This window comes from Coptis chinensis, chromosome 3 (genome assembly GCF_015680905.1).
Source record: "Coptis chinensis isolate HL-2020 chromosome 3, ASM1568090v1, whole genome shotgun sequence".
In the NCBI taxonomy this organism is placed as follows: domain Eukaryota; kingdom Viridiplantae; phylum Streptophyta; class Magnoliopsida; order Ranunculales; family Ranunculaceae; genus Coptis; species Coptis chinensis.
In genome coordinates this window covers 10,607,819-10,625,590 of record NC_141458.1, presented here as the reverse complement: position 1 = coordinate 10,625,590, position 17,772 = coordinate 10,607,819, and the positions used below count along the sequence as shown (strand labels likewise).

The window sequence follows — 17,772 nt, the reverse complement described above, 5'->3', positions numbered from 1 at the left end:
AATTATTCAAAATAATAATTTGTTTTATTTATAAACTTATTATTTTTTATTTTCTTTTCAAATTTTGAATCATAATCTAGTTTGGGGGTTTGGGGTTTGGGGTTTGGGTTTAGGGTTTAGGGTTTACAAATTTAAATGACCGACATAAAAAAAAAAAAAAATTAATTTCAAACATATTTCACTAAATTATCCAAATCTAAAATAATAATGCTTTTTATCTAAACTTGTTATTTTCCATTTTTTTATTCAATTGTAAATAATAAACTAGTTTGGGGTGTTTACAAATATATTTCACTCAATTATTCAAATATATCAAAATTTCAAATATATATAGAATACTCATTCACTTTCGGTTTAGAGTTTAGGGTTTACATAGAATACTTACTCAAGTTTCTACATACTCAAGTTTCTCTACACACTCAAGTTTCTCTAAATGGAACATGAAGATGAAGAAGAAGTATTTGAGGTAATGTTTGATGTACAACAACAAATTAGAGAAGAACAACAAATTAGAGAAGGAGAAAATAGAAGATATGTTGAAAGTGAAGAAGTGGAACAAAATGTTGAAGGTCAAGGTGAAGAATTTGAAGATCGACAAAGTCGAAAGCAAATGAAATTCGAAAATCGTCGACGACAAAATGCAAACCTAAATAATGAGGTAACACTTGATTAAAATGAATACAAAACACTTGATTGATTGAATGAATGAATGAATGGATGCAAAATGAATGAATGCAAAACCCGAGCCCAAACGACATGGTACGGGTCGGTTTTGGTAACACTATCAAACGACATGGGCCTCAGAGTTTGAGAACACTACTGAACGACATGGCGGTGTAGTTTGAGAACACTACTGAGATCGACATGGTGGGGTCGTTTCATTACACTACAGAACTACATGGCGGTCGTTTCATTACACTATAGAACTACATGGCGGTCGTTTGGACTCTTGATGAAACTACATGGTGGGTCGTTTGAAACTAAATGCATTGTTTGAGACTCTTGTTTTATTCTTCTATATGTAGAATTCTTTGCCGCTATCCGGGAACCGATCTTACGCAAACTCGAATGATGTGGAATGTCAACCCGATTTTAAGTGATACAACAACGAAATTTTTACTACGTAAGAGGTATGATTGAGTAGGCATTGATTTCATTTTTTTTTAAATTTTCTAAATATAATTTTATTAGTGTATTAATAATAGTTGTTGTTTTTTATGTGTTTAGGTCTTTCATACACGTAGCGAGGCAATCGATTGGGCAACCGCTAGAGGAAGACAAGTTAATGTTGTTGTGGTCATTGAAAAGTCGGAGTGTGCCAAAGGAAACCGAGTAGCAAGATTGAATTTGGCTTGTGAGTGCTCGGGTGTGTATCGGTCACACAAGAAGGAAGGCGAAGAGAAGGCTAATAAGAGAAGGTCGGGAACCAAGAAATCGGGATGTCCATTTAAGTTAAAAGGTATTTTCCAACGCGCATTGTCGATAGTTGGAAAATTGTCGTTCTTAATGGTGTTCACAACCATCCATTGGCGAAGACCCTTGAAGGACATGCATTTGCTACTTTCGACTAACCGTTCCAGAGTTCGAAAGCATTTGTCGAGATGAGTAAGTGTGGAATAAAACCTAAACAAATATTGGATTCCATCAAGAATAGGTATCATGATAACATCTCTAGTATATCCCAAGTCTACACCACTCGCAAGCGAAAGTGAGGAAATGGATATGAACCGGTCTCACACACAATTCTGAGATTGCGTGAGTTGTTAGCAAAAGAACATTATTTTGAGGAGTTGAGACAGGATGAGAATACCGAGGAGATAACGGGATTGTTATGGGCCCATCCAGAAGGTGTTAAGTTGGCTCGGACTTTTCCAACAGTTTTCCATGTTAGACGCTACCTACAAAACTAACGGTATCGGTGGCCTTTTCGCATGCGGTTTGTTGGGGTGACTTCAACATGGAAATCTTTCACCGTGTGTCAGGTCTTGCTTCAGTCTGAAACAACAGTCGACTATGAGTGGGCCCTGCATCATTTTAGTGGCTTGCTTGGTGACATAAGTCCATCTGTGATCGTGGTTCCGATGGCGGGGACTTAGCCGATGAGTGCCGACAGAGTTTTCCCTAACGCACACAAGCATCTATGTAGATGGCATATCGCTACGTCGTCCCTTTCAAAATTTACGATATTTTTCCAACTACGTAACTTGTAGAAGGCCCAGTTCGTGGAACAACGTAGTCAAATCGAAGACAGAGGTTATTTTCCAACAGTAGATGGGATGCTTTGGAAAAATATTACGGGGTTGAGTACTCCAATTTTGTTTGTTATTTCATGAGAGACTTGGTTTCCTCACGGGGATCGATTCAGTATGTTGTTGGACTGACCAACACATTCACTTTGGGGAGTACAACGACCAATAGAGTTGAAGGGTCTCATGCTCGTGAAGCGTGTACTAGGAAATGCAAACCGTCATGATTTTTGAGTATGTTTAGCTTAATCCACCCGATTCTAGAGATCCGGATGTCCGAAATTAGAGCTACCTTCGAGAGAAGTATGATTTGTAACTTCAAAGCACCACCACCGATTCCTTTGTTTCGCGAACTCGCGGGGCCTTGTCTCACGCAAGTGTTTAGACTTGTTATTTGAAGAAATAGATACCCGCGTAAAAGCGTGTTAAAGATGGAGAGATAAGGTGTTGGTGCTTTTGCGCGACGAGCCATGGACCGCCATGTGCTCATGAATTAATTGAGTTTGAAGAGCAAGAGCGGTCCATCCCTTTGACTATCGACCCCTTTTGGAAAACATTATGCCGCTTCTCCCAATGTGTCGATGGGTGTTGGTCCCGATGTTGCACCTTCGATGGACTTGTTCATGAATAGGTTTGCAATGGTTTCTGAAGAAGAGCGGAGGGTTATGATTAGGAAGCTTATGGAGATTGCCGCACGAAAAGTACATGGCTAGTACCGCCTTTGTGAGGAAGCAAAACCAAAGGTCGGGCCGAAGGTAGCTGCAGCAGAAAGCTTCAAACCGAGATGATAACTCTTCAAAGCGAGATCCATCTCATTTTGAACATTCTCAACGTGACCATGAAGAGTGGGTCTCGTCCACAACCAAACATTACGCCCACCCAAAACATCCACACTACACCAAGAAAGAAGTCTTCTCCAAAACTACCAACCCAAAACATCCACACCACACCAACAAATAAGCCTTCTCCAAAACACCAAAACAACCACACCAAGAAATAAACCTTCTCCCAAAACACCAAAACAACCACACCACGAAATAAGCCTTCTCCAAAAACAAATACACCCACGAAATGTGAGAGATGGCTTAGACTTTGGAAAGACGAAGGGTCCTAAGGATTACGGGTTGGATATTCTGAAGAAATGCATAAATACATTGTTAGAGTCCATGACCCATTTGGCGATGGCAAACCGGTTATAGAGCTTTCTGCATTGCATTAGGAAGAAGTCAAGAAGAATGGCCACGATGAGAAAAGGAGTTGTCACGAAGAGCTTCGACGACAACCTCCCCTTTATTGTACTTTGTTGTAATCAAAGTGAGGTTTTATATTCGATGAAGGAAATCCTACATGAAGAAGGTTACGCACCCTTAAATAAGTGGATGAGCATGCCTTTTCTTTGGATACTTATTTGCTTCAAGATTTAATGTTGTCCTTATGCATTTAGGAGCTCGTCGGTGCTTCCTTCCTCTCATGCGGCGAGAACCCAAGCAAATCCTGAGAGAGTGACCCAAGTGTTGGGTAGCGCACATGTTGGTGGAAATCATTTTGTCAATGTTGAACTTGTTGAAGATTGTCCGGTTCCTCGATGTCGCCAATGGCTTAGAGCTCGATATGATATTGCTGAAAGTTGGAATTTGGCCTTGACAAGAAGGCAATTGCAATTTATGGCATTGAACATTCCCAATTTAATATGGGAAAATGAGAGCTCGTTGAAGACCCAACGATACATGTTATCGACTAAGTTGTTTGTATGTTGTCGATATGATATTTTGATGTAATTTGTATTTTGATGTAATTTGGAACAAGTGTAATTTGATTTGATTTTTATGTTATCAATGTTAGGGCTTTTATTTGATTTGATTTGGAAATCGAAAGTAATCGACTAAGTTGATTCGGACGGCAAATTTTGAAATCGAGAGATCGACTAAGTGATATATTGATATAATTTGATATTTTGATGTAATTTGGAACAAATGTAATTTTATTTTATTTTATTGTTATTTGGAAATAATGTTAGGGCTTTTATTTGATTTGATTTGGAAATCAAGTGATCGATTAAGTTGATTCGGACGGCAATCGAGTGATTTGGAAATAGAGCGATCGACTAAGTTGATTCGGACGTCAATCGAGTGATTTTGAAATCGAATGATCGACTAAGTTGATTCGGATGGCAATTGAGTGATCGACTAGTTGATTCGGACCGCAATCGAATGATTTGAAATAACGTTCGTATGTTGTCAATAATGACCGAAACTACACGGTGAAGTCGTTTGGCTTTAATACAAAACGACCCAGCCAGATCGTTTGGTCTAAAGACCAAACGATGTGGTCATGTCGTTTGGTCTTTAGACCAAACGATGTGGTCATGTCGTTTGGCCTTTAGACCAAACGATGTGCATGGGTCGTTTGAGATTTAAAGTGACCGATCTGCCGTGGTCGTTTGGTATAAAGGGAAAACGATCTGCTGAGGTCGTTTGGCCTTTATGCCAAACGATGTGGCTGGGTCGTTTGGAAGAAAAAAATTTCAAAATTCGCTTTTGTTTTACAACACTTTCATATTCATCAAATTCCACTTTTCATCAGATATCAAACATTCAAACATTAAACCATACATCAATACATCAAATTCCATACATCAAATTCCATATTCATCAGATATCAAACATTCATCCATACATAAAATTCCATTCATACATTAAACCCCTAAACGAAAACAAATTACATTCAAACATTAAACCCTAAACCCTAAACATTAAATTCCATTCAAACATTCATGCAAACATCATATCCATCAATGTATGAATTACATCCATCAAACTAAACTACAAAGTTACAAACACATTCTACAAACCCTAAACCTGAAACAAATCAACTATAAGCCCACCAATGTACTTGCACCTAGTCAAGTTGTGCGCTGTTCGAAGGAGGACCTTGCTTCCTCGGCATATCATTCCCACCAATTGCGGACCTCTCTCTAGCAAACGCGGTTTTCATCGATGGCGCTGGTTAAATTTAAAAGAAAAATCAAGATAAGTTACCAATCGAATGCAAAAATCACGGTTAGAGAAAACTCAATTAAAAATCACAATACTTACAATCGGTGAACAAGTTAGGGTTAATCTCGGGGAGGGGATGAATCGGAAGAAGCTCGGGGTTCACCAAAACTACATGAGAATTCCTCGCATACCAAGTCATGTAGTTTTGATGACACTCCCATGGATAAGACGAAATAGGTCCTCGGTTGCGAGTTGAATCACGCGTGATTCTGCCACGACTCCCAAAAAAAGTGGCCCAATATTGGTCCAAATCACCTCATACCCGCGTCCCGCCGCGGTTCTTGTTCTCCAATTTGGCATTGGAGGATCTTTAGGTACAAGTTGCGCGTGACCCAACCGACGCCACCCCTTTGCGGCAACAGAAAAGCTCGACAATGTTGAAAAACATAGCAATCCCTCAAAAATGCAATGTCATCGATCGGGTTTGTATCTCCTCGATATTTTTGTAGGGATGCCAAACAACTGAAACAAAATCAAATGTGTCATTAACAACTCTAATGATCAATTACTAAAAAATAAATATAAACAAACTTAAATACCAAATTGTCATTGAATTTAATACTTACATTGAACTCATTCAAATCATCAATTATCGCCGATAAAACTGCAATGCATACGTTGTGGTCGTAATAGTGTGGAGCGACCGGATGATGTGTCTATGAGCACGCCGGGCTGAGACGAGATATAGTTGAAATTTGGGACCGCCATGAATACCGAAAATACTCATAGATCCATGCCTAGATATACACAAATAGTTAACATATTGATAGAGTAATAAAATTAACATTAAAAAAAAAATAAACTCTAAAATACTCAAATTTTACCTCAGAAGAGTCATATAGCCTGTAACCCCTTTCACCTTTGCACATGTGGCGGCCCCCGACCTCTATATAAAAACGCCAAAATTGCTGCACCCCATGCATACTCTTCTATCTCAATCAATTTCAACAACGGCCTCGGATAACATATAGGCACTCCAGGTCCGACTTTGTCGAAAAAAAAAGACATCCAAAGAAAAAACGAAATAAAAGCTCTAACGGTCCGTTGAACATCCCGAAACTTCGAGGCCTTCTCTACCACATTCAAAGCAAAGCGTCACATATAGGGCTATCATGAATCTTGTTAGCAAAATGCTTCCGGATGAATTCTAGCCTTACTTTTGAAGTGAACTTGCTAGCTTCCATCTCCCCTAATCAAATCAATAGGGAGCCCCCGGACCAAGATGTAAGAGATTTATCGATTGTTGTAAGTTCACTCATCTTTGCCCTTGCACGCTCTTCCTTCCTCTAATCAGTGACTCCACAGATTTGGACAACATCGTCCAAAGTCACGATCATCTCCCCAACCGGCATATGGAAGGTGTTGGTCTCCGGATGTCATCTCTCCACAAACGCCGAGATCAATGGTGGATCCATATGCTCGTGATAACCTTCCACGAGATCAAACAACCCAATCCTTCTCAATCGCGGCAAATCTCGGAGACCTTTCACATTCATTTTGAAATTCCATTGGGATAACTTCGCTAAGTGTGAAACACACTTCAACGCCCAGCGATCCTCCTTTAAAAAACAACCGAAAGCACGATTAGATATATATGAACGAAACAAAATATTTTGTAAAAGAAAATCAAAGTACACAAGAAAAACAAAATATTACCCTTCTCTCCCCAACATCGCGAGCGACATGCACCGTATAGTCATACAACAACTCTGACTCATACGGGCCTCCCCCATACACACCTTTTGAAACTCCAAATCATCATTGGATTTTCTTACGAAATCCAATACCGGAGGTTTTTTTCCACTGGTGGTACGCCTTCTACCACATATTCTTCAACATCATCATCCCGCCATCCTCCTCCTCCTCCTCTCCTCCCTCTCTCTCCTCTTTCTACTATACTCTTCCCTTTGTCTAAACCTACATCTAAACCTAAATCATCTAAACCTACATTAATATCACTATCTACACTATCTACACTATCTTCACTAAACGAATCAACCTCGGGAACCTCAAGAACCTCTTTTTCCAAATGGTCCCTCTACGATGCCGGTTAAGCCGTCTGCCTCTATGTCTTTTTTCCAACTGCATCACCGCTAGAGGAACCGCCACCAAACAATTTCTTAACACCCTTTAATGTAGTTTTCGCTACATTCTTCACATTCTTTGATCGAGGACCCATCGCTACAAAGAAAAATAAAACAAGTATTAGTAAACCATATTTAAATAAACAATGTACAAAGAAAACCACTAGAAAAAAAAAGAGATCATCTCAGTCGTTAAAACTAATAGACTTATAAGCTTGCTATGATAACTCCAAGTATATATGAAGAAATAGAATGAGGTGTTACGCTATCCAAATTCTATCGAATTTTGGGCAGAGTTTCCTTTGTTTGGTCAACATTTCGTATACTTAAACCCGCCATAACAACCTGAAATCAATAATAACATCCTTCCAACAACCATATGTACATATAACCTAACTTTTACGACGATTTACAAAATGTATATATATACAAGATCTGTTTTACAGATGAACCGGCCATTTATGTACATCAAGTATTACAACAAAATAACCGGACTCTCTCTACAACAAAATGAACTTGACTCGTCCCTCGTCAAGCATAGGGAAACCACCCAAAAAACCACCTTGATAACATACATTCAAGAAGTTTGAAAACCAAAGAAAGCTTCTCACCTATAATGCTTTACCGCTTCAGTTTTGTTCCCCTGTATCCAGACCTTAAGCAAGTACTCGTAAAAGCTGCATGTGATCAAGGTCATTACTCATTAGCCAAGACTCAAGAACATAAGCAGTATGAAAGGTGAGTAACAGAATGTACATAAACACTAATCATAAAATGGTAAAAGTATCTTCTCTTATAACATCATTCATCATTCATGATCAAAGTAGCTTTCCCCCAAGTAGTAACTTCATATTCATCATTCATGATCAAAGAAAAAGGTTTCTTTACATAGAAAAAACGATACATTTAAAAACATTACCAACCACTAAATCATCTTCGACAAAATAACTGGACAAAAGAAGAGAATCTGAATTTGTATTTTCAGAAATTACAAATCATCTATCCGAAAAGTAGTCTTTGATCTATGATACATAACCCTAATGTATTGATCCTCAAAAGAGAAAGCCTCGTATAACAGCAGTGCACCTTGATGCTATGACACATTGTCACCCTCTTCTAAGTTCTAACCATACCACAAAAATATTTAGCTTGGGGCCAATCTTAAATCGAAATGCACCAAAAATTAGATTCCAATGAGATCCTGATTTTACATTGCTTGAGAAAACTAATTTACAATTGAATCTGAATTTGTATTTTCAGAACAAACGAGTTTATTGTGATCCTTGATTACCAGAAAAAAGAAAACTCAAAAAGAAGAAAACAAGTCATTTTCCAAGAATTGTAACAAAATCAAGTTCGATGTCCAACACCGTGATTTAGGAAAACAAATCGGACATCCAAATCGCAAATCGGATGAATATAACCTTTCTTTGTTTTTACTTCATTTGTGGTTTTGAGGGTAGTTTTCCATTTCAACTAAAGGTTGGTAAAAGGATTTGAATCCATACAGGTTGTTCTTCTTCTTTGTTTGGGCGGGCTAGGACCTCACATTTCGAACGAGACTTGCATTCGAAGCCTAGCATTGGCCAACCCCATGTCCCAAACTCCCAAGTCCCAACCCCAGGCAAAAACTGTATTCACGCAGCGATTCGTCGAGTAGAAACCAGTTGCCGAGAGTTTAGAAGTCACACAAATCAAGAATTGAAACTAAGGTGCGTGTCCGTGTACAAGGATGCATAACCGTGAGAACCAGCTTACATAATTGCGGTTGTAAACTGTTCCTTAATAGGTGAGTTAATAGTTAATACCTCTGAAAACCGAAACCATCAAGTATTGTCGAAATTTAATTGAATGCACAACTATTTAGAAGGCGGTGGAGGCTTTACACCATGACTTGCGAGAAGGCAAAGCTTATGAATCTCCATTAAGGCTTCAAGGAAATGCCCTTCAACGGCTTCTGATCCTCCGATATGAAGGCAAGCCTTTTAATTTATCTTATTGGTTGTTTGTACAAATTTACAAATAGTTATTTCTTCAAATAGTGAAGCTATCACGAATTATATTAACAACCGAAAACAGAAGCTATTACACACTTTCCACCAAGCTTGAACACTTCATAATACACTTACTATTTTCTTTTACCATTAATCTCTACAAGCGATACTCAAGTGAACCACAACAATCTCAGACCTCTTAAATTGAATAATTATGTTTCTAAGGTTTTGATTTTGAATAATTAGTGAAGCTGACCAAGTCCAGTCTTGTACACAACTTTCTCTCTAGCCTTATGGACCTCACGTCATACTGATTGCCGGCTTAGAAAGTTTAAAAAAAAAGAAAATATTGACATGGCCAGCATACCTGTATTCACTTACTATTGCCATTTGTCTACGTGCTTAACACTAAATCACGAGTGGAGTTGTTTTCTATCTAATTCTTTGATAGGTGATTCAGTGAAGTTCTTATTAAATAATCAATATATGTAATAAGTGTTTATTTTCTCAATTGACATCTTGAAAGTTTGGTACATACCATATTATACTACGCTATGCTTAGACATTTTGCCGGCAGAAAATGCTGCAAAGGTTTTAACCTCTATCATAACAAACTCACAAAAACACTCTTGTACCTGGCCGGTCAAGTGTTTAATTTGCCGCCAAATTACAAGTGTTGTTATTCATCACAACACCTTCCAACAAAACAAAATATCCACAAAAATCTCCAAACATAACAAACTATTTCTTCATTTTGAATAAGTTAGTTTCATCTCCTTATTTTTCTCACTATTTCTAACTGTTAAACCCAACAAAGTCTTTCTCTCTTCTCCTCAAAACCCAAACAAACCACGATTTTTAATAGTTTTGAACAAAAGTACTAAACATGAAGAAAGACACTAGTACTCCAGTTTTTGATTACTCACCAAAATCTAGACGATCGAAGAATCACGAAGTCAGCTCCCGTTTTCTTTCCCCAACGTCTTCAATAGATAGTGGAAGTGGAATGTCTTCTCCAACTCAAACTTTATCTCCGACCAAGAGGAAAACTGGATCAACTACTATAGATACTCGAAAACATAAAACCTATGATCTCTATTGACTTTAGGAATAGTTTGTACCATTATCTATAAACCACAGTGCATGATTTTGGCGTGGAATTAGGGATTGAGTTATGGTACAAGGTTAAATTCAGTATGCAAATGACGACTCAACTCTTTACTTTTAACGTATGTATAGACTATGCAATTGACTCGGTTTCTAATATGCGTCTTTGATAGATTTCAAAAGCAAGCACCACGCCAGATGGGCGGATGCTAGCCATTGCCTACTTACAACGAGAGCCTAATATTTACACATAAAAACACGTATATAGTGAATTGATCAACCTTACGACGGATCTGATTACCGCGGGATGATGACACCCTTCCACAATGTTCCTATAATGGTAGAGACTAGTTGTGAACTACATCACGGAGGGCCAAATCTCTACCATCATCGGTGACTCAAATACTCAAATCTTTCTTTGAATGGCTAACACGTTGAAACACACACCATACAAGAAGTTTAAATATCATTACGCGACCGACAAGCGGGTTATCAATAAGAAACAAGACCAATCAATTGTATGTAAGATAATGCATATATATTCGAATTGAACTGCTTTCGGATGGATGCTTATGTACATAAAGCTATTCCCGATGAGAAAAGGAAAGCAGAGCCAAAGGCAATGGCTCTTGCCTTCCAATCACAATTACAAGATAATTGAAGTCACTCTTATAACCATGTTCTAATTATGAGAGAAAGAAAAGTGATTTCCATCCATCTTCCACCAATGCCATGAAAGTTGAAACATACTTAGTAAACGATAAAAATGTATACAAAGATCATCCATGGTCGCTAATAGATTCACAGAGATGACTTTTTTGTAAACGAGACGATCGGGTGTTTACCATTGTTACTGAATTCATACATCATGGACTCTTGATCGAATTGAGAAACAACTCCATTATTTCCGTTATTTGGTTATTATACCATAAGAAAGATATCATCGAGCAAGTCGATCAACTACTATCGAGGATTATGGCCTTCTGGCATTCGTTAAAAGTAAAAACACAATATTCGATCCTTTACCAAAACAAAAAAAACAATATTTGATTTGTATCTTTAATATCATGCTAAATCGAGAACAAGATACCTTAATCGGGATGAAGAAGATTGAAACGCAAATCAAGGGCAAGCCGTTGGCGATAAACTTGAGTTTGATGAAGGGAAGTTGTTGGCGATAAACACGGCTTTCTTGCTACTAGAACAAACCCTTCCTCATAGTCGAAGGTTCAATTGGATTGCTTCAATTCGGATTTTGATTTTTTGGTTAGGTTTGGCGATAATTTGCGAAGGGTTTTGGCGAGAGATGATGACGAGAGATGACCAAAAAAAAGTGGTTTTTCGGTTTGCGATTTGGTGGGGGGTGTACTGGGCTTTCTTGTTTGGACTTTGTTGTTTGGGCTGGGCTGGAGGCTGCCCGATCTAATCTCAGTGGCGCCCAATACAGCACTCTATATAAATAACAATATGCCGGTGTGGTTTATATATACATTGGAAATTTGGAATCAAGTCTCAGCCCACGTAGCACATCTCAACCAAAGTCCAAGTGCATTACTGCCCCAGCCCAACAACCCAAGCTAGCTCTTGATTCTTGAAATTAGGCCTGAAAGTTCTGACCCACACTCATCGCAACCCTAGAAGAGATATATAGGCGGCACACACTCATCGCAACCCTAGAAGAGAACGTGCTGCTGTAATGGTCTAGAATCCCCAAGGTACAGAGTAATATATACTTAACTCTTTTTTTTCCTAGTATTTGGAACTATTAAGATATGTCGAGTCTGAATTGGTCCGAACTTCCGGAGGAACTCTTAGTGGAAATAGCTAAAAGGATAAATTCCATAGAGGATTTTGTGAGTTTTGGTGTGGTTTGTCATTCATGGAGATCAGTTACACTTAATAAACGTCACTACCCTTTGATTCTAAATACTCCTCCATGGTTAATGCTCCCCGAGGAAAAAATTGGAAAAGATAGAAGCTTCTGTAATCTTTTTGAGAATAAATACTATCGTCTTAATTTGCGTGATGACGCTAGTGCATGTAGTTGGTGGGGTTCACCATATGGTTGGTTGGCTTATATAGACTTTGAGCAGCGACTTCACGTGATAAATCCTTTATCTGGCACTCGTCGTCCTCTCCCCGATGAGCTTACTGAAACGGAGTTCTTACACAAAGTAGTTGTATCTTGTCCATCATCTTCTTCAGCCAATTATGATGATCAACACAAGGAATTTTTAGTTTTTGCTCTTTCTATTTCTCAGCTGGCTTTCACTAGGCCAGGAGACGCAGGGTGGACTTACATTGGGCATTACTATTTTCATGACGTTATACACTATAAAGGTCAATACTATTCGGTTGATTCTTATGGAGTAACCTGGCTTTGTGACATTACAAGTCCTTGTCCAAAGGCAATTAAACTTGCATCTTCACCACACAAAGTAGTATGGCCATGGACATGTTATCTTGTGGAATTGCAGGGGCAGCTTCATTTGGTAATAAGGGTAATGAAGGGGAGTTGTTCAAAGAGGATTACTTCTTTTATTCGAGTCTACAGGTTGGATTTGAGCACATACAAGTGGCAAGAGTTGGAAAACTTGGGTGACTATGCTATCTTCATAGGAAGTAATACATCCTTCTCTTTACCAGCCAGCAATTACTCTGGATGCATGCCCGGTTGCATCTACTTCACTGGTGGGACTAGGGATATGACACAAATGAGTGCGACATTCTTTAATCAAGATATGGGGATCTACAATGTAGAAACTGGAAAATTCGAGTCTTTCTGTGATGGAAATGATATTGTGTCAGAGTTCTCTCCACATGTTTGGATTAGGCCTAATCTTAATCTACTGTAAAGCCAAATACGTTTCAAAGCATTTCTTTTAGAAAAATAGAACCAATGTAACTCTGATTTATTGTTAATCCTCTGGTACTAATTGGTTATTTGATTAGTGAATTGTTTCGAACTTTCAATATAGTGCTAGACTTGCTTTTTATCTTTTGGATGCTTCCACTACCCGCAATCCGCCGCCATGTTTGCTCTACTTTGAACTTTCAAAACTTCACTAGCCCAATCTTGCTTAGTTTGCTAGCTAGTTGAACTCCACTTTCAATTGTCCTTTTCGACCCTGTTGAGCATTCGGCTGCATGTTTTGCGGAGTTCAACTAATTAATTAATGATGGTCACAGAAATGTTCATTAAAAATTGTTCGGACAAGTTTAAACCATAGCAAACTTAAACGTTGCAACTTGCGATAATGCTCTCCAGTTGTATTTGTCATGAATCCGGCCATTGTCCTTACTGCTTATTAGGTACACGTCCTACGGGTTTAAATGTGAGAGTTATATCAGGGCAAATGCTGTAGCGCATTGTTTCTGATGAAGACCACAATGTTAAATCTTATGTCGACGGTCATGATATGGGAATATTTGATCTGGAAACTAAGGCACTGAAGCCTATCCACAGAGCCGATTAGCCGAATATAAGTATAAAGTAGAACTATTTGGTTTTACTCAAAACTTTGGCTGGGGCTGGCATTTCTGTACGTGATAGGGTTGATGTTATTCAGTTGATAATAATCTTTTATTCATTTGATTATGTTCTCAATAAATACGTTGAAAACCGATATTGAGAACAAAACCAGTTCAGGGAACAATTTCCATTGCCATCAAGGAGTCCCTCTAAGAAGTCTGAATCTGAAATTCCTAATACAATCTTTGAACCAGAATGTTGACAAATATGCACTTATGTTATATTCGTTAAGGATCATTGGAGAACAGAGGATTATTTAAGTACTAGAGCCACATTGTGCAATACAATGCTTTTAACACAAAGTTTTTGACTTACCAACTTCATGTGTTTATTTCCATTATCAAAGGCCTGGTTAAGATACAAACTGGTAGTTACATTCTTAAGGGGGTAATTTCCCAAGTAGTAACCCATAATGTCAATGTGTTCCCAAGTAGTAACCCATTTCCAATTTTGACTTTTCAACGCGGCTTTTGACAATTTTGCCCTTCAAATAAAAACAAAACACTTTCCTCTCATCTCTTACACTTTTCTCTCTTCTTGTCTCATGATGTTCACGTATTTGAGTTTTGTTTTTAAACAAAACAGTACTCTCTCTCCTCTTACACTCAATCATTGATTTTTTAGTATTTTTTTATTTATTTCTTAAGTAATTAAAATTACTAAAAATATAATATATAAAAATAATTAATAAATAATAAAACAATAAATTTAACACAATCCATCTTCATTCAAATAACAAAATTCATATTCTTTGCAAAATAATAAAAGATGTCTCATAATAAAATGAACAAAAGATATATTCTATTAAAATGATAAAATTCATATTCTTTTCAAATTTATTACATCAAAATCCAACAAAACCGAAATTCTAAATCATGAAGTAGTTTTATCAGTAGATGAAATAATAATTAGTCAATGTGTAACAGTAAAGTTGTTGATATACAATGCACATGAGTTTGTCAATCCCTCACTTATAAGATGAAAATAGACAAATGAATTTGGCGAGAAATCTGTTAGGCGGGAAATAATTGAGCGGAAAAAATATTAGCGATAAAACAATTAACACTAGTAAAGTTGCTGATATACAGTGCATGTGAGTTTGTCAGTCTCTCACTTGTAAGGTGACAAAAGACATAATAAATTGGGCGGGAAAATAGTTGGGCGGGAATAATTGGGCGGGAAAATAGTTAGGTGGGAAAAAGCAATATATCTCGTTTTTTTCGTACATTTCTTATTACTCAGCTCATTTCCACATAATTTCTTTTATTTTTTTTCAACTTTTTTTTTTTCTTAATCCTTCAATTCTCTTGTTATTCACTTTTCCCCATTTACCATTTTCATTATCCTACATTTATCTCTCACAACCAATTATATTATCCATTTTAAAGTTTTTGTTCATATATAATTCACACGGAATAAACAAATATCAACTTGTTGAACTGATTTTTTCATATATGAAAAAATCAGTTCAACAAAATGTAAAACTCATCATTTAGTTTAGCTACACTTAAAAGTTGTACAACAAATGAAAAAAGTTTTACCTTTGTGTGTTTGGATACGCTAAAACCTTATCATAGTTCCAAGACGTAAGAAAGGTAAGTTGTCAAGTAACAACTTTGTCAAAAGGTATTCCCAATCTATCTTTTTTCATTTAGTAGTTTGAAGACGTTCAAAATTGAAAGGTAAATTATCTAATGGAGAAAAAATTCCAATGTGATAAGTTGAATTGACAGTGAGTGTTGGATATTTGATTGTGGAGCGGTGTTTTTTAAGAACCTGAAAAACGAACTTGTGTTTTTTTTCAATACATTTTGTGTAAAAAATTTCTTGCCTATAATGTACGAATTTGGTAGTTACTTTCAAACAATATATCAGCTACATAATGATGAATCTGTTTGTCACTTATAAATATTATTTCTTACATACCAAATATATACATTTTTTAAAATGCTTGTTTTTTTAGCATAAATATCTCTGAGTTTTAATTTATTGATTTGTGATCGAGTTATAAACTGATAAATATATTTGTCACATATAGAAAATACTAGTTGAATATTGAACTCGTGTTATTTAAGTACATTTTGGGCTAAGTATATTTTGGACCTTATGTATATATATGATAGTTACTTTTGAAACATATCTCAGCAACTTTTATGATTTTGGGTACTGAAATGGTGATTATTATTTTATTTTATATTATTTTTTATTTATTAAATTTCTCAAAATGATAATCTTGGTTGAATGTTGAACTTCGTGTTTTTTAGTACATTTTAGGGTTGAAATTTGGGCATGTATCTTTTTTTGATTTAGTGCATATATTTAGTAGTTACTTTTCAAATATCTTTCAACAACTTTTATTATTTTGGATCTTGAAATGGTGGTGATTATTTTATTTTATATTTTTTTTTCAATTAAGTTTCTACAAATTTTAATTTATTGATTTGTGATTGATGATATTGGTTGAATGCTGAACTTGTGTTTTTTTAGTACATTTTGAGCTAAGTATCTCTTAGATATAATGCACATATTTAGTAGTTACTTTTGAAACATCTATCAGCAATTTATATTTTTCAAGTAAGTTTCTCTAAGTTGTAATTTATTGACCTGTGATCGATGATATTGGTTAAAGGCAGAACTCGTGTTTCTTTTAGTACATTTTGTGCTAAGTATCTCTTGGATCTAATGTACATATTTAGGTAGTTACTTTCAAAGCATCTGTCAGTAACTTTTAATATTTTAGGTACTAAAATAGTGATATCTATGATTATTTTGTTATTATTCTTTTTTATTAAGTTTCTCTAAGTTGTAATTTATTTACCTGTAATCAGTGATATTTGTTGAATGTTGAACTCGTGGTTCTTAAGTACAATTTGGGTCAAGTATCTCTTGGATCTATTGTATGTATCTGGTAGTTACTTTTAAAACATATGTCAGTAACTTTTATGGTTTTTGGAACTGAACTCAGTTAATTTTATTATTCTTATTTTATTTTATTTTTAAGTTTCTCTACGTTGTAATTTGTTAAACTGTGAGCGAGCTACATACTAAGGAATATGTTCACAATATCAAGCAATTGCAAAATGGGTTTCAGAAGTTGTGAAATCGAAACTTAGGGACAATATTGATATGGCTCCGAAACATACAGAAGGTAACAGCCCTATATCATCAAGTGATGAACGCAACAATAGCAACTACTAACCTATGTTCGTTTGCCTTTTTTGCTTGCAGATAAGGGAATGCTTCAGTGAGTTGTACCAAATGTTGCCAAATTATTGTAAATAACTTAAAAGAGTGCATTCAGATTGTTTCACCGAGCTATTAACGTCGTCCGCCCATGACCACAAGTCTGAACGTTTGTTTGTTAGCTATGGCGTCACTGTCCGAGCTTACAAAAGATATCTTCGTCCATGGATTATGATTGATGGCACTTTCATGACAGGTAGGTACAAGTCAGTCATACTAATCGCTATCGCGGGCGGATGGTGATAGCCACGCGATGCTTCCAATTGCATTTGCTATAGTCCCGAAGGAAAACTATGACCACTGGGATTGGTTTCTGGAAAAGTTGAGAGACCTTGTTGTTGGGACTAAGCTAAACTTTATTCTTCTCTCTGATAGGCATGCAAGCATTCTTCAGGTCGTGCCTAAAATACTTCCTAATGTGGTTAATTGCTTTTGTGCACAACACATTTCAAATTGTGTGACTAAGCAATAGACAAAAGGGAAGGTGAAAAGAGCAGCTGAAGCTTACGA

General features: G+C 36.7%; 1 protein-coding gene and 1 long non-coding RNA gene across 2 annotated transcripts; one reads left to right on the top strand and one right to left on the bottom strand.

Moving 5' to 3' along the window:
• Nucleotides 1-7,355: 7,355 nt before the first annotated feature.
• LOC147507865 (uncharacterized) lies at nucleotides 7,356-10,454 on the bottom strand. Its single transcript, XR_015216254.1, has 3 exons — nucleotides 10,307-10,454; nucleotides 7,998-8,063; nucleotides 7,356-7,483 (listed from the first exon to the last, which is right to left on the bottom strand). It is a non-coding gene; the product is annotated as an uncharacterized LOC147507865 (long non-coding RNA).
• A 1,805-nt stretch (nucleotides 10,455-12,259) lies between these two features.
• Nucleotides 12,260-13,342, top strand: LOC147507864 (putative F-box protein At1g65740). The gene has a single exon (XM_086596517.1). It carries the CDS (start codon nucleotides 12,260-12,262, stop codon nucleotides 13,340-13,342), a length of 1,083 nt encoding a protein of 360 aa, XP_086452643.1.
• The last annotated feature ends 4,430 nt before the right edge of the window (nucleotides 13,343-17,772 follow it).